We start from the raw sequence: 24763 nt of genomic DNA, 5'->3' as shown, positions 1-24763 counted from the left end.
TCAACATGTTTTGGGAAATAGAAACCTTATTGAAATAAGTATCTTTCCTTCCAAAGAGATTTCTTGAAAGGTAACAAGACTCATTTGGACATATCACTGCTGAGCTGATCACTTAAATCCCAGCCTACAATCTTTATGTAAACAGTTTGTAGTATTCCCAAATAATTCTTTAATAAATAATCTGACCTTAATTAAGCATAGTCAATCTTCATCGAGACTTCAACCAGAACTTGCATTTGGCTTTAGGAAAAAAGAGGGGGGGGATTTAAAGAAACTATGCAGAGATCTGGGCTTTATTTCATAAAGCAAAACCAAACATAATCAACCAACAAAATAACAACAAAAAACACACCAAACAAAGCACAACAAAAACAAACAAACAAAAAGTATCCCAAAGGGTGCCCAGGAGCTGGTATAGATTCCACCATGAGAGGCAATCAGACATAGTGGAAAGAGCATGAAATCTGAGTACAAATACCGCCTTGAACTTCCAAGCTCTGAGCCCCTGGACAAGTAGGTTTCTCTTCCTGACTTTTAGTTTCCTCTTCTGTAAAATAAGGGTATCTCATGAGATATTTGTGGGATTCAATGAGAAAACATGTGCCGACTTCTTGTGCATTGTATCTGGCAAATAAATGTACCTAGTAAATGTCACTTTTCCCTTTACCATTTTCATCTACTTAACCTACAACATGACAGGCATTGTCTCCACCCCTATTGTCCCCAGTCCAGAATTTTTTCTTTGTGATTGAACAACCCAGGACTCCCTTCCCACCCTGCCCCAACCTCTCTTCTCTGGAATAAAGGCGTATACTGACGTATCTCTGGAACAAGGTAGTCCATTGAAATGCTCACCAGGAAAGAGAATTGCTCACCTTTGACCACAAACTTCACAGTGTCACTGTGCTGCTCAGAGCCTAACCGGCCCTTGGCAGTACAGAAATAGGAGCCTGAGTCTGTCACCACTGCAGGCTTGAAGAGTAAGGTACTCAAGACTCCTACTTTGATGGGTTCTTGGTTGTTAATCTGTTCCTTGTACCAAACATAACTGATGGGAGGAGAACCCCGAGCCTGGCATTGAAGGCTAATCCTCATTCCCTGGGGTACCATGAAGCCATAGCCACTGCCAGTCGTCACTGTGGGTTTGGAAACAGAAACTACAAAGGGAAGACAAGAGAGGAGGCTCTGAGAAGTTACAAGGGTATGGGAACACAAGGCTGAGTCATCCCTGCTGAGTCTAGGGGTATGAATATATCTGCAAAGGGAACTAAAAGGGACTCCTGACATGGGGAGGAAAAAGGGAATAGGACAACTTAAATAAAAATAACTTTTGGAAGATTAGGTACCATTTTGTATTATCTGGGGATTTGGGTTATCTGGAGTTAAAACAATCAACTGACTAAAAACAACAACAACAACAACAAACAGGCTTTGTTGTTGTTGTTTTGCTCAAGTAGAGTTTTTGGATTATATGCAGTTTGGGATTACCAGGGGTCAGAACTCTGTAAAATTGTCAAGCCAGTTAAGTTTATCTTGACTAATCCATGCATCCCTTTTCCCAGAGTTTCTCTGCCAGCATCTATCCACTCTCCAATATCGTGATCAGATATACTCATTTTTATGGATTTTAAGGCTCAGAGTCCAAGGAAGCAATCAGGCTATCGATGCAGGAATTTCTGGAACACTTGAAGGGGTAGAGATTTGAAGGCCAGAAAGCCTTCCCAACATTTATTAAATTCTGCCACGAGAGTGATATCACTGAGGATGCTCTGCCTGTCCACTTCCTCTGATTAGCACATATAACTGAAGAGACACTATGTAAATGTAAACAGAGGTCTCTGGGTTTCTCAGTGTTTTCTAGGATTACAGTCCTCTATCAGGTTTTTGCTTACCAGTACTTTCCTAACACCCACAGTGACTCACGTTTCTGGACACGGAGTTCAATGATCTTATCTCTCACGACTTGGTTGCCATTAGGGGTCTGCCAAGTGACTTCACATGTGTAGTGGCTCCGGTCATCCATCTCCAGGGTATTCAGTTGGAGGGACACATCTCCTGGAACCTTGTGGTTTACATGCAGGCGGCCCCGGTACTTTGCTTGCTGGATATGGTCTCCAGAAGAGTCACGTAAAAAGATGGTGACTGGGTCTGAGCCACGTTGTACCAGCCACTTTACCAAGACTTGTGTATAGCCTTGCAGAGGACCATAGGTGCAGGGAATATTTACATCCCCTTTCCAAGGCCCTGTCACACTCTCAGGCACTTTCAGGATGGGTTGGCCTGAAGAGGGGGAACAGAAGAAGGAAGCAGACACAGATGGCACACCCACCTGGGGGCTAAGATGGCAATGGCAGAGAGGCTTTTGAGAAACGCAGCCTTAACTCATAGTTTCAGATTTCCCATGCCCTTTTGTTCTCTGCCAGCCCTCCCATCAATCAGAACCAGTCCTTAGAAGGAAAGCCCTTAAGGTTGTTTAGCTCTTGTGAGTTTCAAGTCCTTTCCCTGTCACTGCCTTGCTGTGAGGTGACCCTGGGTAAGTCACCTTTCACCATGGAGGACCCATTTTCTTTGTATATAATGTAGAGAATCTGAATGGAATGATCTCTAACGATTCTACAAACTCTAACGTTCTGTAAATCCATGAAAGATACGTCTTTCAACATTTTGCAAAAGAAGTGTGGAAGCAAATGCTGAGCAGTTGGGTCTGGGCTATTTTACTGTATGTAATTATGTACCTGGAGAAATGTGGTGGCTTCAAGGCTCAGAAAGAAAGGGCTATCTGCCCCACTAATTCCCCATTGCTCCTTCAGAAAGGCTCAGATTGGGTCCTTAGACTAAAGCTCTTTTCTGGAAGGGAGGAAAGAGGCAGACAAAGGACAATTTTGAGGGTGGAAACTTGTGTGAGATGCATTCCTGTTTAACAAAATCTTTAGTTATTGTTAAGTGTTAAACCTGTAATTTGTAAGCTTGACTTTTTTCTTCTGATTTCTATCCTTTCTTTGTTTATTTCCCTATTGGTTTCTCTGAGTTCTCAGCAGAGGTACATTGGAAAATTTCATCCTGAGGAGGAATGGAGATGAAAAGGTCTGGAGGGGAAAAAGTTCTGAGTATAATCCTAGACCTGGCTGTGGTAGGAATGATGGTAGGACCAAAGGGTGATTAATTCTTGGCTTGCTGGGAAAGGAAACTAAAGGGGGAAATTTGTGGGTGTTGAGAGAGCCACCACCTTCCATCAGCAATTTCCATCCATAAGCTAATATCTTGAGGATTTTGTGTTTTATTTAACTGGGGTCAGGAGTGAGAGATTGTATTTAGATATGTCTTTATATCTCTCTCAGGAGAGGTTGTTTCAAAGTGCAAGCTATTGCTGAATAAAAACTTTTTATATAGCCTAGTATTCCCAGGCTTCAGTCAAGCAGATGGAAGTTGGGGTGGGGGCTAGCTCCCATAATGTATTGCCAAGTACCAGGGCTTCTATCAATGGGGTTACTAAAGTTTAGCCTTTGGCCTGTGACTTCACCTGGGACTCTAGTACATAACCAGCATATTTTGGCCAAGATAAAAGCCTTGAATAAACAATAATAAACATGGGTCCATGTTGCTAGGTCCACCACATTCTCTCTGGAGAGTTTCAAACTGGGCAGAGAGAAAAACTCAGATCCACAAATGGGAGCACAATACAGGCAGATTTTGGTTTTCCCTAAAAATGGATTTTGTAATTAATCAGAGCTGTCCATGATGGACTAAGCTGTCTAGGGCAAGTTCTGAGCTTTGTTTAGGTCTTGAACAGCATTATTCTTTAAGGTCTCTTCCAATCTTAGATGGTTCAGTGCTAATAGACTTAATGAAAGCATAAATTAAATAATTACATGTTCCAGCTGGTGGTGAGCTTTCACCAGGTAGTGGGTTCCACTGTGCTATTGACAGTTCCTGCCTCCATATGCATGCAGATACAGCTTATCATCATCATGAGCACACATGCCCATATATATTTTTGCTCACCTGTAAGCACAAGCATACCAGCCTTAAGCCCCTTGAAAACTATTTGACCCTTTCAGCTTAATCTTACTCCAGCCCTCCCAAATATCCTTCTCCAACTCTGAAAAGTATTCTCATGCTTCCTTTCCTTCTAGGGCAACAAAACAGCATTTTGCTGTGAGGACAGCTGGAGCAGCCAAAAATGCCTGTCTGTGAATATATATGTTTTCCCTTTGACATAGCGGGGCTGCAAGACCTGTCTTGCATTACTCTCTCTGGAAACTTGCTGGAGATTCTCACATAGCTCACTCTGGTCTGTCAAAAATATGGGCAGTCAGTCCCAATTTCCCAGTCTCACTTCTAGAAGTGGGTCAGGCTTCACTTCTCCATCCCAGAATAGGAGAGTGGGGCATAGTTAGTAACAAGACATCCAAGAATGGCATATTTTCCCCCTTTTACTCTTTTTCTTCCCTTCTCCTTTATTCCTTTCACCCATTATTCCATCTTGCTCCTGTTACTCCTCCTTTTTCTTCTTGCTCTTCTCTCCTCTTATTCTTCCTGTTTCATCAGTAGCATGAAGAGACAGTGTATGGTAGGCACAGGGTATCACAAGAAAGAGGACAATGTACCATTCCTCATGTACCCTGACCTCCAAAATGAAGGTAACTTCAGTAGCATAGGTTTTTACCTTCCAACTCTTCCTCTGGTGCACAAAGAGCCTAGAGAAACACTGAGTAGGAGCACTGCACCTAGTGAGATCAGGAGGACAGTGAAGGACTGCATGATGTAGTAAGAAGAGTAACACCAATCTAAGTTTAAGGTCTGCCTTACCATATATCTCTCTGTGTGACCTTGGGTAAATTGCTAAGCCTGAATGAGTTTTAGGTCATTATCAGCAAAATAGAGGTAATAGTAAACCTTCCATGGAGTGTTATTATGATGATAAAATGAGCTCATAAGTGTGAAAGCACCTAGCATAGTGGCTGACATTCAGTAGGTGTGGGATAAATGCTAGTCCTGTCCCATGCCTCAAAAGAAACTTCACATATTTGTATTGATTCTTCTTATCCTAGAAATCTTCAATACGTCTTACCCAGGGTGGACAGATTCATTAGATTGGATCATTGTCTGCTTTAATAATGACCTGAAGGAGAAGTTAATACATGAGAAAGTAAGGAGTTTGCCTTTCCATTTTGCTGGGACCTACCAAATTATGGGTAGGTAATAGGTCATCCCTGGGTTATAAGGAAACCAGAGAGGACACTTTAGCAACAGGACTGGCTTGGCAGCCAATGTGAAATGTTGGCCAAATTCAACAATACTCCTGACTTTCCTGGAAGATTGGGTAGAGGAAAATCTATTTCAGGAAAGTCCCAACTATTAGGGGGATGCTCTGCCCATTATGGATCTATGCAGACCACCAAATGGTGAGGTACTTGGTACAACAGGGTTTGAAGTATCAGGCAGGAGAGAATTTGGAGACTTCCAGTATGGCATAGCTCAAAGGGCTTTTAGAAACCACTTAGTCACACTCCCTCATGGTACATGTGGACAAGCTGAGGCCCAGAGAGAGAAAGATGCTTACTCAAAGTCACACAGAGAGCAGGAGCAGAGCTTGGCCTGGAGGCCTAGAATGAAGTCTTTCAGCTCCAACACTGCCTTTTTACTTTTTTAACTGATTAATCCACCAGCCACAACAGAAACCAGCAACCCCTTATCTGGGCCTATTTGACATGGTTTAATGGGTGTTATCCTAGGGCTAGATAATATCCTCCTGACTGCCTGAAAAATAATTCCCCCATCTGCCAGCTGCTTCCTGAGAAACCTTTCCCAGAACTTCAGAGCTTAGCTCTCCTCCCTCATGGAAGGATTGAATTTCCTGCAAATATTGCATCCCCTCAGAAGAAAGAAAAGGGCTGAGCATGTACTCAAAGGGCTTTGTTGAAAAAAGTTTTGGCTTGAGAAAGAACGCATATTACTGAGGCCCACTCTGGTCCTGGGACCTGGACTTTGAAAATCAAAGTTCTGTGGTCTGTGTGATGATACTAAATCAAGAAAAGGCCTAGTTTGGGGTATGTGGCCCCTTTTATGAGATCCATTATGGGTCCCATCTTGAATTTTCCTTCTCCCATCATCAAACAAAGATGGTGAGATCTTCCAATGACCCTGCACCTCTGTGTTTGGCCTCTCTCCCCCTCTTGGGATGCTTCCTCAAAAAAGGATTAGCTAAGATAATAGGTATTTATAAAATGTTTATAGTTTTTATAAAATGCAAATATTAGGACTTATTTTTATTGTGATTATTTCAACATATGTCTTAGATCTAGAGGCTTTTTAGAAGTTAAGCCACAGTCCTACAGATTTGTCCAGCTGACAGGATCTTCTAAGGCCAGCCAAGCTGATCTAACTATATAGATGGGTTGGGGATACTGAGATGAAGGGCGACAGAAAGTGTTATTGGCTGTTGAGTTTGTCCACAGTCTCAGGTCTGTGGTGTAAGACCCTCCATGCAAATGGAAGACCTGCTTCCAGGTCTAAAGGACCCTCACAGGCTGTGGAGGGAACATGCACTCACACACATACACATGTGATTTAAATTTAACATTTACAAAATGTTCCTCTGAGCTCCAGTCCTGCCTCTTTAATTCCCAGCTGAAATCAACAGATTTGGAGAAGGTAGAGTGGTGCACTCTAAAACATGTTAGATAGTGAAAATATTGTAGTTGTAGAAAGAATGGTAATTTTTAGGAACATTAACTCTGCTGCTAATGCTCTGTGCCCTGGAGCAAATTATTTTCCTTCTTGGGTGACTTAACTCAGTATTCCTTTTCTAACTTTGAGGTTCTAGAATTTAATGGGTCACAGAGCCCCAGGACAAGGTGGTTTAATCTGAGTCAGTTATGGAAAGCTGGATTCTTTCTAACCACACAAAGGGCACCAAGTTAACACTCATCTAGTCTCTCCCTCTAAGGATATGGAATAAACAGGGGTGCATCAAAGAATCTTTTACCCTATCCTGGATTTCACTTAGCTATTATCAGGCTCAGTTTCCTAAAAAGGCTATTTCAATTTTCAGGGGTATAAATGAGGATGGAGTAAGACCCCACAAAATAATGCTACTATGGAATAGTCAATCCTCTTTTGGGGTATGTGTCCAGCATTAAGCCCCCACAAATAGCCCAGACAAACTGGGCTATGTCCACAGGGAAGTGAGATAACCCAGGAAGTGGTAAGAAACCAAGTTCTGTGAAGAACAGTTGAAGGAGCTAAGGCTGTTTAGCTTGGAGAAGAGATGAATCAAAGGGACATGGTTTCTGTCCTCAGGACTCTAAAGAGCTGTCACAGCATAGAGGGAGAAGATATATTATCTGTGTCTCCAAGAAACAGGGCTGGGGTGTTTGGATGGAAGCCACAGGGAATTTGATTTAGTTCAACACAAGGAAGAACTTTCTAACAGTTGAAGCTGCCTTTTTAGATGGTCTGGACAAGTAGTGAATTCTCAGTCACTGCAAGAATGTGAACAAATATCCTGAACACCTGTTCATAACAGTGAAATGTGGATCTAAGTTACTTCTAAGGTCCCATCTAGCTCCTGACAACATTACTTCTTTTGGGGGTTGTATACCTTAACAAGGATCAAAACCTGGTAGCATAGGGGTAAAGGTATAGTGGTAGAATTTCAGATGAAGGGCAACAGATTGAGGAGGGATTTGGGTGGCATTGGGCACATTTTTAATGCCCCTGAGATATGACAGGTACTAGAAAATCATGTGAATGTTTTCCGAGAGAGGATCCTTTCCAATTTCTACCCAAAATTATCTCCTAGCTTCTTCAATAGACTTCAACCTCCTCCCTTCCTTCTGCCAAAAGCTGAGAAAGCCGGGAGCATTGGCTGAGAACACTCACCTAGTCAGCAGGAGTAGGCTTTCCTCAGTAGGCGTTCAATCCCGCCTCTCCCCAACCCCCAGCTTTTTGCCTGTGCCAGCAGTAGCAGCCAGGCCCCCTTTTGCTACCTTACCATAGGTGAGCACCAGTAGGTGGCGCAGGAGCAGTAGGCCCAGTAAGAGCTCCATCACAGCCAGAACCACTTCTGTCCTTTCTTCCAGCCTCCTGCTGTCAAAAAGACTTGAACTCCTGATGGCTGCCAGTGTCTGTGCCTGCTCACTTCCTTTTCTTCCCTATATCTCTCGCTCGGACTCCCAGTCCCATCTCAAATTCCCCTTCCTTCCCTATTTCAGCACAAGTCACATGAGCACACCCTTCCCTCCCCTGCCTGGGGTTGGAGGTTTAAGTGTGAGTGAAGCAATTCCTCCCCCTGCTAGACTATTGACTTGACTTTCCCTGGAGCCAATAGGGGCTTCTGGTCTTTGATCTCTCAAGCTGTGTTTACTTGTGTTTCCTCAACAAGATGAGGTTGAGGAATGAGTTTTGGGATGAGTCTGCTCCCTTCAGTATGGGAGTGTTTTCCTTTCTGGTGGGCCCAAGTAGAAAAGATCAACTTTGCTGGCCTATGCAATATTCAGCAGTCATACAGTTAACCCTGTCTGTTCAGCGTATGCAAATAAAGAGTGTTGGAGGTGGGTGCCTATGGGCCTCAGAATACAGAGATTAAGTTTATGAAAGACATTTTTATACACCAATGCTTAAATAATTTGTAAGCCCATGAGTAAGACGGTTATGAGGGAATATACCCCCATATCTCGTATAGGGAAAGCTCTTTGAATTACTTTCTCCAATAGCTCTGCCTCTTTAGTGGTAAGGGTACACATTAGTTCCCATTACTGCTCACAAGGAATCTATTATTTATTTATTTTGTGGGAAGGTTAAGTCTAGCATCCAATGTACTTGCCAATTGACCTGAGTGGTACGCTCTATTAGGTTGATATTTTCAGTGGCTTTCAATTGGTACATACCCCTGATCTGTGAGAGAGTGATATTAAGCCTTATGGGAAGCTTAATTACTTCTTTTCATAGGCCCAAGAGTGACTGTAAGTCCACCAGAAGTCTACCTCCAAGTTTGGCACTGACAACAATCCACTAATATTTGAAAATATAAACACTTCCAAAAGAAAAATACATCCAACAAATTCATACTGAAGTGTGGGTAACATCTGAATTTAGCTTTCTTTTTGATTAGAGGGATAGAGAGACCTTGGTTGGGGAGGCATGAGCTTTAAAGAGAGGGGGAGTGGGACTCCAAAGAGAGACATTATCTCCTCCACATGCTTGTCAAAGCATGTTTACATACAGATGATTTGTAGCTGTTCAAGGGCTAAGAGGAGACTTCAGATTTTCAGGCCCTGCCATTATCACAAGGAATTCTGTCAAGCCCCTCTGCCTCCCAGTTTCAATCTCACTTGTCTGGTTGTCCCTTGATTTTTGGTTAATTCATTCAGTCTACCTCACTGGAACTTCTAGTCATTCATTCCCATAGGGTCCTCACTCAGGGAACTCTGAACTTTGGAGAACTCTCCTATTGTATTTTCCAACTAACACCCTACCACACTACCACCATTCACATACAAACACACACTCACACACACACACACACCTCTTTACCTATACAGTCTTTCCTGACGAAGAGCTGGAAGCCCATGCCCCCTTGGACTGGTGTCAATTTCTCTCTGGCCTGGTGATTTTATTTTTGAACTGCCTCTTGCCTCTTGTTAGGATCTCCTGGATCTGAAGATAAAGAAATATCCTCGAGAGCATGCACAGCATTTCTCTGGGGAAGACTTCCAGTCCTGCAGTGGGCTCAGTAACTGTTGAGCAAGAAGAACATTGAAGGTGAAATTAGGAAGCCCAGAGACAGGCCGGGCTCTGCATCTATTTCATTCTGAGACTTTAGACAAGTTAAATCTCTCTGCACCTCAGCTTCCCCAATTGTAACATGAGCACTGTTAGCCTTGATATTTGTATCTTTCCTGATCTTTAAAAATCAAACTATAATATACATACAATAACAAGTATAACAATGACAGCTACTATTTCTTAATCATTTGCTCTTCCAGACACTGTACTAAGCACTTAGTGCAGATTATTTCATTTGGCATTTACAGTCACTCAGGTAGGTATTGATATTATTGTATTATTGTACTTACTCTTGTGTCTCTTTTATCACTCTATTCCCTCTTATGCTGTTATTCTTTTTCTTTGTAGAAATCACTTGGCATGTTGCATTTTTACTGGTTTATTTGTTTGTTTTCTGTCTTCCACTCTAGAATGTAAACACTATGAAGTCATGTTCACTGCTATATACCCAGTGCCTAGAACAGCGACTAACATATAATAGATACTCAGTAAATATTTTTTGATGAAGGAATTGAATAAATCACCATTTTACAAATGAGACTGAGGCCCAGAATAGTGAAATCACTTACCTGTATAGAGCTACCTAGACAAGATCCAAATTGTTAAGCACAGTGTGAATGTACACCTTGGGTTTGACTGAGCTGGAAGGAAGCAGTGGTGCAAAAAGGAAATCCACACAAATCCTGCTCAAGAACATGCATACACACAAACCCATAAACCCACAAATATCATATATAAACATAGATGCATAGATACATATGGACACATAGTTATACATATGTGTATATAATGACCATAGGCATAAAATATTAGCACATTGACACACAATACATGAAATGTACATGCAAAGATACACAGACACACAAAACAGTCATACAGACATGCAAATATACACAGACATGCACATGGACACAAAAACAAGGATTGAAACACAGATCCATTTATCCAATCAGAACACAAGCAGACAGTACATGCATATAAGCATGTAAACACACAGATACACACATACAAACGTTAACCCAAAGAAACATTTAAAAAGAGGGAAATGTATTTAAAAGTAAACTAACAATAACAGGCCTCACATACTAAGGGATAAGGGAATGACAGAAACTTATTTGTACAATGGGAATACAGAGGTGGTAACAAATCCCATGAACTTCATTGGTCTAAGAAAACTTCTGAGAGGAGCTGGAATGTGGGCTGGGACCTGAGATTTGGTTAACACTGTCTAGGCAAAGAGAATGGGGAAGGAATTCCAGATAAGATGGGTAATGAACAAATGCATATTATTTACCTTTAACATTCCTGACACTGTTCTAGGTACTGGGGATATAGTACTGAACTAAACAGACATGGAGCTTATTTTTCTAGTGGAAAGTATCTATTAAACAAACAACCAAACAAATAAATATGGAAATGAAACGTTATATATGATATGGCTCAGCCACGAAGTCTCAGCATCATAAACACTGAATCTTACTCTCACCAATAAAATTATATTTGAATGTATTGAGATAATGGGAAGACAGGAAATATGCATGAGTTTATGTGTGCAGGACTGGAGTGAATGGATACAGGGGAACAAATGAGAGCTAGATTCTCATCTTCTATATAAGATAGAAGAAGGAGTAGCAATATAAGCATGTTATTTAGAGTTATGGAGTCAAAGCTCCCCAAAATCAGTTAAAAGCGTTGATAATATTTGTCTCTGAGGAGGGAAAAATGTTTTAACAAGCATCATAGAACTATTTGATTGTTTTGATTACATGCATGTTTAATTAGAACATACGTGTGTTGTATATACTGCATCAGGCGGTGATGAGTACCATGAAGTTAAAATGAAGCAGTGCTGTGGGACAGTGAGTATAGTAGGAAGAATACTGGACCCCGAAAAATGTCTATATGCTAATTCCCAAAGTTTGTAAATATGTTAGTTTACATGGCAAAGGAGGATTAAATTTGCAGATGGAATTAAGGTTGCTAGTTAACTGACTTTAACAGAGAGAATATTTTGGATTATCCAGGTGATGTCAGTGTAATCACAAGGGTCCTTAAAAGTGGAAGAGAGGGAGGCAGAAGAGTCAGAGCTATAGGAAAATGTTACTATGAAAAAAGGGTGCAGATAGGTGCAACATTGCTGGCTTTGAAGATGGAGGAGGAGAGCCATAAGCCGATGAATGTGGGTGGACTCTAGAAGCTAAGAAGGACAAAGAAATGGATTATTCCCTTTCAAAGCCTTCAAAAAGGAATGCAGCTCTGCTCACATCTTGATTTTAGTTCAGGAATATCCCTGGCAGACTTCTGACCACTAGAACTGTGAGGTAGTAAACTTGTGGTGTTTTAAGCTACTAAAATCATGATAATTTGTTATGGCAATGATAGAAAATTAAACAGAGAGTAATAAGGTGGCATGTACTCTTGGAGGAAGTAACATTTGAATAGAGGCTTGAATGAAGTCAAACAGCAGGTTTGGCCGATACCTGGGAAAGATAATTCCAGGAAAGGAGGACTGCAAGTGGAAAGATCCTGAGGAGGGAGTATGCCTGGCATTTTCAAGTATGTGTGGTTGGAGTACAGTGAGTGAAGGGGAGAATTGTTAGAGGATGTAATGGGAAAGGGGATGGTTGAGGGGGAGTATATCATGCAGGGTTTTGAGGGTCATTTAAAGAATTTTAGCTTTTACTCTGAGATAAGGAATGATTGGTGGTATCTGAACATGGGAATGATGTAATCTGGATAGTGTTTTAAAATCATTTCCATGACTTCTCTATGGTAGACACTAGAGGGGCAAGGGTAGAAGCAGGGAGACCAATCTGGATGCTTTTGCCACAAGTGAGTAAATGTACAATGGTGGCACTTTAATCAGAGTAGAAAGAGTAGATGCCAGAGACTGAGGAAAGAAGAGTGGCTAGGACTTGACAATGTGTCAGAGTGAATCATGGCTAAGTGTAAGGTGCAGATATTGTTCATGTGGTAGATCTGGATGGCGTGGGCAATAACAAGGCCACAAGTAAAACTCAACAAATTCTGGACGGGAAGTGGTGGTTTTTATGAGAAAACAGTTTGGAACCAGCTTTATGGGAATAGAAGTGATGGGACTTCTGCACTGAGATGTCCTCGTAGGGAGAATATGAGAGGACTGGAAGTCATAAGAGAGGTCATGGCTAGAGGGAGAACTTTGAAAATCATTTAGAAAGAGATGATGGTGAAGACATGGGAGTTTGCTAAACCGCTGAGGAGAGTAGAGAAAAGGAGCAGAGAGTCAAGAATGGAGAACCAAGAGTTCCTAGAGGACACCCAGCTCCCTCCTTTGCCACTAATTCCAGACCCATACTTAGAATCATTAAAGGTCAGAGCCTAGAGAACCTTTGAGGTCACCATGGATCTTACATTGTCTCAATTGTACAGGTGGGAAAAACTGAAGCCTAGAGAGAGAATGGAATTTGTTCAAGTCTACAGAGTGAAGGTCAGTGTTAGAGGAAGGACTGGAACTCAGACTACTTTGATTTACTTATTTACTTATTTTTTTCACATCTTTAATGGAATATATTTGCTTAACAATGGTGTCTTAGTTTCTGCTCTATAACAAAGTGAATCACTATACATATACATTTACCCCCATTTCTCCTCCCTCTTGCGTCTCCCTCCCACCCTCCATATCCCACCCTTCTATGTGGACACAAAGCACAGAGCTGATCTCCCTGTGCTATGCGGCTGCTTCCCACTAGCTATCTATTTTACGTTTGGTAGGGTGTATATGTCCATGCCACTCTCTCACTTTGTCACAGCTTACACTTCCCACTCCCCATATCCTCAAGTCCATTCTCTACATCTGCGTCTTTATTCCTGTCCTGCCGCTAGGTTCTTCAGAACCTTTTTTTATTTTTTAGATGCCATATATATGTGTTAGCATACAGTAATTGTTTCTCTCTTTCTGACTTACTTCACTCTGTATGACAGACTCTAGGTCCATCCACCTCACTGCAAATAACTCAATTTCGTTTCTTTTATGGTTAATATTCCACTGTATATATGTGCCACATCTTCTTTATCCATTCATCTGTTAATGGACACTTAGGTTGCTTCCATGTACTGGCTATTGTATATAGAGCTGCAATGAATATTTTGGTACATAACTCTTTTTAAATTATGGTTTTCTCAGGGTATATGCCCAGTAGTGGGATTGCTGTGTCGTATAATAGTTCTATTCGTAGTTTTTTAAGGAACCTCCATATTGTTCTCCATAGTGGCTGTATCAATTTACATTCCCACCAACAGTGCAAGAGTGTATCCTTTTCTCCACACCCTCTCCAGCATTTATTGTTTGTAGATTTTTTGGTGATGGCAATTCTGACCAGTGTGAGGAGATATTTCATTGTAGTTTTGATTTGCATTTCTCTAATGATTAGTGATGTTGAGCATCCTTTCATGTGTTTTTTGGCAATCTGTATATCTTCTTTGGAGAAATGTGTATTTAGGTCTTCTGTCCATTTTTGGATTGGGTTGTTTTTATAATACTGAGCTTCATAAGCTGCTTGTATACTGTGGATATTAATCCTTTGTCAGTTGTTTCATTTGCAAATATTTTCTTCCATTCTGAGGGTTGTCTTTGAAGCTTGTTTATGGTTTCCTTTGCTGTGCAAAAGCTTTGAAGTTTCATTAGGTCCCATTTGTTTATTTTTGTTTTTATTTCCATTTCTCTAGGAGGTGGGTCAAAAAGGATCTTGCTATGATTTATGTCATTAAGTGTTCTGCCTATGTTTTCCTCTAAGAGTTTTATAGTGCCTGGCCTTACATTTAGGTCTTTAATCCATTTAGAGTTTATTTCTGTGTATGGTGTTAGGGAGTGTTGTAATTTCATTCTTTTACATGTAGCTGTCTAGTTTTCAAGCACCACTTATTGAAGAGGCTGTCTTTTCTCCGTTATATATTCTTGCCTCCTTTATCAAAGGTAAGGTGACCCTATGTGTATGGATATATGTCTGGGTTTCTATACAGTTCCATTGATCTATATTTCTGTTTTTGTGCCTATACTATACTGTCTTGATTACTGTAGCTTTTTTGGACAGTCTGAAGTCAGGGAGCCTGACTCCTCCATCTCCATTTCTCTTTCTCAAGATTGCTTTGGATATTCAGGGTCGCATGTGTTTCCATACAAATTGTGAAATTTTTTGTTCTAGTTCTGTGAAAAATGCCATTGGTAGTTTGATAGCGATTGCATTTAATCTGTAGATTGCTTTGGGTAGTATAGTCATTTTCACAATGTTGATTCTTCCAATCCAGGAACATATTATATCTCTCCATCTGTTTGTATCATCTTTCATTACTTTCGTCAGTATCTTATAGTGTTCTGCCTACAGGTCTTTTCTCTCCTTTGGTAGGTTAATTCCTAGGTATTTTATTATTTTTGTTGCAGTGGTAAATGGGAGTATTTTCTTAATTTCTCTTTCAGATTTTTCATCATTAGTGTATAGGAATGCAAGAGATTTCTGTGCATTAATTTTGTATCCTGCTACTTTACCAAATTCATTGATTAGCTCTAGTAGTTTTCTGGTAGGATGCTTAGGATTCTCTATGTATAGTATCATGTCATCTGCAAACAGTGAGAGTTTTAATTCTTCTTTTCCAATTTGGATTCATTTATTTCTTTTTCTTCTCTGACTGCTGTAGCTATGACTTCCAAAACTGTGTTGAATAATAGTGGTGAGATTGGGCAACCTTGTCTTATTCCTGATCTTAGTGTAAATGCTTTCAGTTTTTCACCTTTGAGAACAATGCTGGCTGTGGGTTTGTCATATATGGCCTTTATTATGTTGAGGTAAGTTCCCTGTATGCCTACCTTCGGGAGGGTTTTTATCATAAATGGGTATTGAATTTTGTCAAAAGCTTTTTCTGCATCTTTTGAGATGATCATATATATTTTGTTGACAATACAAGAATTTAGGAGCTTTATTGAGAATATGTGTGATATACAGTGGGAGCACAGGAGACCAGGATGAAACCCGTAAGTCAGGAAGATAAACCCAATTTTATCTAAGGGAACCTGTCCTAAGCTTTTAAATTAGTAAATTTCCAGGCCTGCAAGGTTCTTCCATTTCTTCCAGATCCCCCGTCCCAGTCTGGATGGCAGGTCTCCTCTACACCCTAGAATATGCACTGTGTACCATAGCCTGGCAGGTTATGCAGTGCTTCTCATCTGGGGCAATTTGCCCCCCCAAGGACATTTGGCAGTGTCTGGAGCATTTGTGGTTGTCACAATGTGGGAGGTGGGTAATGGGGAGAGGACACTGGCATCTAGTGGGTAGAAGCCAGGGGTGCTGCTAAACCTCCTATAATGCACAGGACAGCACCCACAACAAAAAAATTATCTGGCCCAACATGTCAACAATGTCAAAGTTAAGGAACCCTGGACAATGGTGATGTCTTCATATTTTATTCTGAGTCAGATGCAAACACAAGCACCTTCACCATTTCTGCCTTAATTCAGAACCACCTTCCTTCATCCATCCATCATATCTAATTACAATGTGTGACCAACCCTTCCAAAGGATAATCTTGCTGCCTATTCTACCATTTACATTGTCACCTTGGCCTTTGGGGCTTGATGTTGGGTACCATTTTCTAAGACAGGACCCTGGCTATTTCCAGTTCAACCCCCAAGTCCTCTAAACTTGGGGCTGCACTCCTGAAACATGTTCCCACTGGGCTCATCCCATTTCCACAAATATGCCTCCCGACTACCTCTGCTCCCAAACTTGGTCTCCTGCCCCCACCCTATATTCAGCTAAAAGTGTGGACACATCACTAAAACTACCACTCCCCAAGTCTCTCACCAGAATCCCTCCCTCCCAAAGGTCACATCCTTCAGCACTACATCTCACTTGGGCACAAACACAGGTGGTCCTAGCACACAGAAAAAGGTTGGGTGAATGGGTGTCACCCACATTTGCCAGCACCTGGCTGGCTCAGGGTATTGACCCAAGGATATGCCTGCACCCAAAAGTTTTGAGTCATTTCCAGTGTCTTAATTTATTTTTATTTTTTATGATTGTGTAGCACAGGGAAGTATATTCAATATCTTGTAATAAAGCATAACAGAAAAGAATATGTAAAAGAATATATATATATATATAACTTAATCATTTTGCTGTACACCAGAAACTAACACAACATTGTAAATCAACTATATTTCAATTAATATATTTATTATATATATGCATATAGTTCACTGATTTTTGACAATGGGGCAGAAACAATACAATGGAGCAAAGATAGGCCCCTCAACAAATGCTGCTGAAACAACTAGACATCCACGTGCAAAAACGTGAATACAGACTTTACACCCATCACACACAAAAAAATCTCAAAATGGATCACAGACCCAAATGTAAAACACAAAACTATAAAACTCCTAGAAGATAACATAGGAGAAAATCTAAATAACTATTGACTTGGCAATGACTTTTTCTTTTTTTGGGGGGGGTCTAGGGGAATTTTTTTGGTTTTGAATTTTATTTTATATTATTTTTTTTATACAGCAGGTTCTTATTAGTCATGAATTTTATACACAGCAGTGTATATATGTCAATATCCATCACCCAGTTCACCACACCCCCCCACCCCCTGCCGCTTTCCACCCTTGGTGTACAAACTTTTGTTCTCTACATCTGTGTCTCAATTTCTGCCCTGCAAACAGGTACATCTGTACCATTTTTCTAGATTCCACGTATATGCATTAATATACGATATTTGTTTTTCTTATTCTGACTTACTTCACTCTGTGTGACAGTCTCTAGATCCATCCACGTTTCAACAAATGATACAATTTCTTTCCTTTATATGGCTGAGTAATATTTCTTTGCATATATGTACCACATCTTCTTTATTCATTCGTCTGTCGATGGGCATTTAGGTTGCTTCCATGACCTGCTTATCGTAAATAGTGCTGCAATGAACATTGGGGTGCAGGTGTCTTTTTGAATTATGATTTTCTCTAGGTATATGTCCAGTAGTGGAAGTGCTGGATTATATGGTAATTCTATTTTTAGTTTTTTAAGGAACCTCCATACTGTTATCCATAGTGGTTGTATCAATTTACATTCCCACCAACAGTGCAAGAGGGTTCCCGTTTCTCCACACCCTCTCCAGCATTTGTTATTTGTAGATTTTCTGATGATGCTCATTCTAACTGGTATGAGGTGATACCTCATTGTAGTTTTGATTTGCATTTCTCTAATAATTAGTGATGTTGAACAGGTTTTCATATGCTTCTTGGCCATCTGTATGTCTCCTTTGGAGAAATGTCTGTTTAGGTCTTCTGTCCATTTTTGGATTGGGTTGTTTGTTTTTTTTAATACTGAGCTGCATGAGCTGTTTACATATTTTGGAGATTAAGCCTTTGTCCATTGATTCCTTGGCAAATATTTTCTCCCATTCTAAGGGTTGTCTTCTTGTCTTGGTTAAGGTTTCCTTTGCTGTGCAAAAGCTTTGAAGTTTCTTTAGGTCCATTTGTTTATTTTTGGTTTTATTTCCATTACTCTAGGAGGTAGATCAAAAAGATCTTACTGTGATTTATGTCAGTGAGTGTTCCTCCTATGTTTTCCTCTAAGAGTTGTATAGTGTCCAGTCTTACATTTAGGTCTCTAATCCCTCTTGAGTCCATTTTTCTGTATGGTGTTAGGGAGTGTTCAAATGTCAGTCTTTCACATGTAGTTGTCCAGTTCTCTGAGCACCGCCTATTGAAGAGACTGTCATTTCTCCATTGTATGTCCTTGCCTCCTCTGTCATCAATTAGTTGACCATAGGTGCCTGGGTTTATCTCTGGGCTTTCTATCTTGTTCCATTGATCTATGTTTCTGTTTTTGTGACAGTATCAAATTGTCTTGATTACTGTAGCGTTGTAGTATAGTCTGAAGTCAGGGAACCTGATTCCTCCAGCTCTGCTTTTTCCCCTCAAGACTGCTTTGGCTACTCGGGGTCTTCTGTGTCTCCAAACAAATTATTAGATAGTTTTTTCTAGTTCTGAAAAAATGCCATTGGTAATTTGATATGGATTACAATAAATCTGTAGATTGCTTTGGGTAGTATAGACATTTTCACAATATTGACTCTTCCAATCCAAGAACATGGTATATCTCTCCATCTGTTGGTATCACCTTTAATTTCTTTCATCAGTGTCATAGTTTTCTTCATACAGGTCTTTTGTCTCCCTAGGTAGGTTTACTCATCAGTATTTTATTCTTTTTGTTGCAGTGGTAAATGGGAGTGTTTATTTAATTTCGCTTTCAGATTCTTCATCATTACTGTATAGAAATGAAAGAGATTTCTGTGCATTAATTTTATATCTTGCAACTTTACCAAATCCATTTATTAGTGCTAGTAGTTGTCTCGTGGCATCTTTAGGATTCTCTATGTAGAGTATCATGTCATCTGCAAAGAGTGACAGTGTTACTTCTTCTTTTACAATTTGCATTCCTTTAATTTCTTTTACTTCTCTGATTGCTGTGGCAAGGACTTCCAAAACTCTTGAATGATAGGTATGAGAATAGGACTTCTTTTTCTTGATCTTACAGGAAATGCTTTCACTTTTTCACCATTGAGAATGATGTTTGCTGTGGCTTTGTCCTATATGGTCTTTATTATGTTGAGGTAGGTTCCCTCTATGCCCACTCTCTGGCGAATTGCTATCATAAATGGGTGTTGAATTTTGTCAAAAGCTTTTCCTGCATCTATTGAGATGATCATATGGTTTTTATTCCTCAATTTGTTAATATGGTGTATCACATTGATTGATTTGCATTTATTGAAGAATCCTTGCATCTCTGAGATAAATCCCACGTGATTATGGTGTATGATCCTTTTAATGTATTGTTGGATTCTGTTTCCTAGTATTTTGTTGACGATTTTTGCATCTATATTCAACAGTGATATTGGTCTGTAATTTCTTTTTTTTGTAGTATCTTTTTCTGGTTTTGGTATCAGTGTGATGGTGGTCTTATAGAATGAGTTTGGGAGTGTTCCTTCTTCCGCAATTTTTTGGAAGATTTTGAGAAGGATAGGTGTTACCTCTTCTCTAAATGTTTTATAGAATTTGCCTGTGAAGCCATCTGGTCCTGGATTATTGTTTGTTGGAAGACTTTAAATCACAGTTTCAATTTCATTACTTGTGATTGGTTTGTTCATATTTTCTATTTCTTCCTGGTTCAGACTTGGAAGGTTATACCTCTCTAAGAATTTGTCCATTTCTTCCAGGTTGTCCATTTTATTGGCATAGAATTTCTTGTAGTAGTCTTTTAGGATGCTTTGTATTTCTGCAGTGTCTATTGTAACTTCTCATTTTTCATTTCTAATTTTATTGATTTGAGTCGTCTCCCTCTTTTTCTTGATGACTCTGACTAATGGTTTATCAATTTTGTTTATTTTCTCAAAGAACCAGCTTTTAGTTTTATTGATCTTTGCTACTGTTTTATTTGTTTCTATTTCATTTATTTCTGCTCTGATCTTTATGAATTCTTTCCTTCTGCTAACTTTGTGTTTTGTTTGTTCTTCTTTCTCTACTTCCTTTAGGTGTAAGGTTAGATTGTTTATTTGAGATTTTTCTTGTTTCTTGAGGTAGGCTTGTAGCTATAAACTTCCCTCTTAGAATTGTTTTTGCTGCATCCTAAAAGTTTTGGATCATTGTGTTTTCATTGTCATTTGTCTCTAGTTTTTTTTTTTTTTTTCTCAGTACGCAGGCCTCTCACTGTTGTGGCCTCTCCCGTTGTGGAGCACATTCTGTGGATGCACAGGCTCAGTGGCCAAGGCTCACGGGCCTAGCTGCTCTGCAGCATGTGGGATCTTCCCAGACCAGGGCATGAACCCGTGTCCCCTTCATCGGCACGCCGACTCTCTACCACTGCGCCACCAGGGAAGCCCTCTAGGTATTTTTTGATTTCCTCTTTGATTTTTTCAGTGATCTCTTGGTTAATTAGTTATGTATTGTTTAGCCTCCATGTGTTTGTGTTTTTTAAGTTTTTTTTCCCTTTAATTCATTCCTAATCTCATAGCGTTGTGGTACAAAAAGATGTTTTATATTATTTCAATTTTCTTAAGTTTACTGAGGATTGATTTGTGACCCAAGGTGTGATCTATCATGGAGAATGTTCCATGCGCACTTGAGAAGAAAGTGTAATCTGCTGTTTTTGGATGGAATGTCCTATAAATATCAATTAAACGTGAGTGCTCTACTGTGTCATTTAAAGCTTCTCTTTCCTTATTTATTTTCATTTTGGATGATCTGTTCACTGGTGTAAGTGAGGTGTTAAAATCCCCCAATATTATTGTGTTATTGTTGATTTCCTCTTTTATAGCTGTTAGCAATTACCTTATGTATTGAGGTGCTCCTATATTGGGTGCATATATATTTATAATTGTGATATCTTCTTCTTGGATCAATCCCTTGATCATTATGTAGTGTCCTTACTTGTCTCTTGTAACATTCTTTATTTTAAAGTCTATTTTATCTGATATGAGTATTGCTACTCCAGCTTTGGTTTGATTTTCATTTGCATGGAATATCTTTTGTCATTCACTCGCTTTCAGTCTGTATGTGTCCCTAGGGCTGAAGTGGGTCTCTTGTAGACAGCTCTTGTTTTTGTATGCATTCAGCAAGCCTGTGTCTTTTGCTTGAACCATTTAATCCATTCACGTTTAAGGTAATTAATGATATGTATGTTCCTATTACCATTTTCTTAATTGTTTTGGGTTTGTTTGTGTGTCCTTTTCTTGTCTTGTGTTTCCCACTTAGCACAGTTCCTTTAGCATTTGTTGTAGAGCTGGTTTGGTGCTGCTGAAGTCTCTTAGCTTTTGCTTGTCTGTAAAGCTTTTGATTTCTCCATGGAATCTGAATGAGATACTTGCTGTGTAAAGTAATCTTGGTTGTAGGTTCTTCTCTTTCAGCACTTTAGTCCCACTCCCTTCTGGCTTGTAGAGTTTCTGCTGAGAAATCAGCTGTTAACCTTATGGGAGTTCCATTGTATGTTATATGTCATTTTTCCCTTGCTGCTTTCAATAATTTTTCTTTGTTTTCACTATTTGCCAATTTGATTATTATGTGTCTCGGTGTGTTTCTCCTTGGGTTTATCCTGTATGGACTCTCTGCCCTTCCTGGACTTGGGTAGCTATTTCCTTTCCCATATAGGGAAGTTTTCAACTCTAATCTCTTCAAATATTTTCTCATGTCCTTTCTCTCTTCTCTTCCTGAGACCCCTATAATGCAAATGTTGTTGTGTTTAATGATGTCCCAGAAGTCTCTTAGGCTGTCTTCATTTCTTTTCATTCTTTTTTCTGTTCCACAGCAGTGAATTCCACCATTCTGTCTTCCAAGTCACTTATCCGCTCTTCTGCCTCATTTATTCTGCTACTGATTCCTTCTACTGTAGTTTTCATTTCAGTTATTGTATTGTTCATCTCTGTTTGTTTGTTCTTTAATTCTTCTAGGTCTTTATTAAACATTTGTTGATTCTTCTCGATCTTTGCCTCCATCCTTTTTTCGAGGTCCTGGATCATCTTCATTATCATTATTCTGGAATGTTGCCTATCTCCACTTCATTTAGTTGTTTTTCTGGGATTTTATCTTGTTCCTTCATCTGGTACATAGCCCTCTGCCTTTTCATCTTGTCTATCTTTCTGTGAATGTGGTTTTTCTTCCACAGGCTGCAGGATTGTAGTTCTTCTTGCTCCTGCAGTCTTCCATCTGATGGATGAGGCTATCTAAGGGGCTTGAGCAAGTTTCCTGATGGGAGGGACTGGTGGTGGGTGGAGCTGGGTGTTGCTCTGGTGGGCAGAGCTCAGTAAAACTTTAATCTGCTTGTCTGCTAATGGGTTGGGCTGGGTTCCCTCCCTGTTGGTTGTTTGGCCTGAGGTAACCCAACACTGGAGCCTACCCAGGCTCTTTGTTGGGGATAATGGTGGACTCTGGGAGGGCTCACACCAAGGAGTACTTACCAGAACTTCTGCTGCCAGTGTCCTTGTCCGCATGGTGAGCTACAGCCACTCCCACCTCTGCAGGAGACCCTCCAACACTAGCAGGTAGGTCTGGTTCATTCTCCTGTGGGGTCACTGCTCCTTCCCCTGGCTCCTGGTGTGCACTATACTTTGTGTGTGTCCTCCAAGAGTGGAGTCTCTGTTTCTCCCAGTCCTCTCAGAGTCCTGCAATCAAATCACACTAGCCTTCAACATCTGATTCTCTAGGAATTCCTCCTCCTGTTGCTGGACCCTAGGTTGGAAAGCCTGACGTGCGGATCAGAACCTTCACTCCAGTGGGTGAACTTCTGTGGTATAAGTGTCCTCCAGTTTGTGAGTCACACACCCAGCAGTTATGGGATTTGATTTTATTGTAATTGTGCCCCTCCTACTGTCTCATTGTGGCTTCTCCTTTGTCTTTGAATGTGGTGTATATTTTTTGGTGAATTCCAGTATCTTCCTGTCAATGATTGTTCAGCAGTTAGTTGTGTTTCTGGTGTTCATACAAGAGCAAGTGAGAGCACGTCCTCCTTCTCTGCCATCTTGGTTCACGGCTTTGATCATATGGTTTATATCCTTCAGTTTGTTAATATGGTGTATCAAATTGATTGATTTGCATATATTGAAGAATCCTTGCATTCCTGGGATAAACCCCATTTGATCATGGTGTATGATCCCTTTAATGTGCTGTTGGATCCTGTTTCCTAGTATTTTGTTGAGGATTTTTGCATCTATGTTCATCAGTGATATTGGCCTGTAATTTTCTTTTTCTGTGGCATCTTTGTCTGGTTTTGGCATCAGAGTGATGGTGGCCTTGTAGAATGAGTTTGGTAGTGTTCCTCCCTCTGCTATATTTTGGAGGAGTTTGAGAAGGACAGGCATTATCTCTTCTCTAAATGTTTGATAGAATGCACCTGTGATAGCATTTGGTCCAGGAATTTTGTTTGTTGGAATTTTTTAAATCACAGTTTCAATTTCAGTGCTTGTGATTGGCCTGTTTATATTTTCTATTTGTTCCTGATTCAGTCTCAGAGGGTTGTGCTTTTCTAAGAATTTCTCCATTTCTTCCAGGTTTTCCATTTTTTTGGCATATAGTTCCTTGCAGTAATCTGTCATGATCCTTTGTATTTCTGCAGTGTCAGTTTTTACTTCTCCTCTTTCATTTATATTTCTATTGATTTGAGTCTTCTCTCTTTTCTTCTTGATGAGTCTGGCTAATGGTTTATCAATTTTGCTTATCTTCTCAAAGAAGCATGTTTTAGTTTTATTGATCTTTGCTATCATTTCCTTCATTTCTTTTTCATTTATTTCTGATCTGATCTTTATGATGTCTTTCCTTCTGGTATGTTGGGGTTTTTTTGTTCTTCTTTCTCTAATTGCTTTTGTTGTAAAGTTAGCTTGTTTATTTGAGATGTTTCTTGTTTCTTGAGTTACGATTGTCTTGGTATAAACTTCCCTCTTAGAACTGCTTTTGTTGCATTCCATAGGTTTTGGGGCATCGTGTTTTCATTGTCATTTGTTTCCAGGTATTTTTTGATTACCTCTTTGACTTCTTCAGTGACCTCTTGCTTATTCTGTAGTGCATTGTTTAGCCTCCATTTGTTTGTATTTGTTTTACAGATTTTTTCCTCTAATTGATATCTAGTGTCATAGTGTTGTGTTTGGAAAAGGTACTTGATATGATTTCAATTTCTTTCAATTCCCAAGGCTTTATTTGTAACCCAAGATATGATCTATCCTGGAGAAAGTTCCATAAGCACTTGAGAAGAAAGTGTATTCTGTTGCTTTTGGATGGAATGTCCTAAAAATATCAGTTAAGCCCATCTTGTTTAATATGTCATTTAAGCTTGTGTTGTGTTATTTATTTTCATTTTGGATGACCTGTCCATAAGTGAAAGTGGGCTGTTAAAGTGTCCTACTATATTTGCGTTACTACTGATTTCCCCCTTTATGGTTGTTAGTATTTGCCTTA

The 24763-nt window shown here is 39.9% G+C and overlaps 1 protein-coding gene across 1 annotated transcript; it reads right to left on the bottom strand.

Moving 5' to 3' along the window:
* Window positions 1-208: 208 nt before the first annotated feature.
* Window positions 209-8195, bottom strand: VSIG4 (V-set and immunoglobulin domain containing 4). The gene is made up of 4 exons (XM_029240182.1): window positions 7997-8195; window positions 1924-2280; window positions 876-1157; window positions 209-240 (listed from the first exon to the last, which is right to left on the bottom strand). The coding sequence occupies exons 1-4, from the start codon at window positions 8049-8051 to the stop codon at window positions 209-211; spliced, it is 726 nt and encodes a 241-aa protein (XP_029096015.1). The 5' UTR covers window positions 8052-8195.
* Window positions 8196-24763: the final 16568 nt, after the last annotated feature.

The sequence above is a fragment of the Monodon monoceros genome, unplaced genomic scaffold (genome assembly GCF_005190385.1).
Source record: "Monodon monoceros isolate NGI ecotype Baffin Bay Population unplaced genomic scaffold, NGI_Narwhal_1 Super_Scaffold_22, whole genome shotgun sequence".
Classification (NCBI taxonomy): domain Eukaryota; kingdom Metazoa; phylum Chordata; class Mammalia; order Artiodactyla; family Monodontidae; genus Monodon; species Monodon monoceros.
This window is presented reverse-complemented; position numbering and strand designations above follow the sequence as displayed.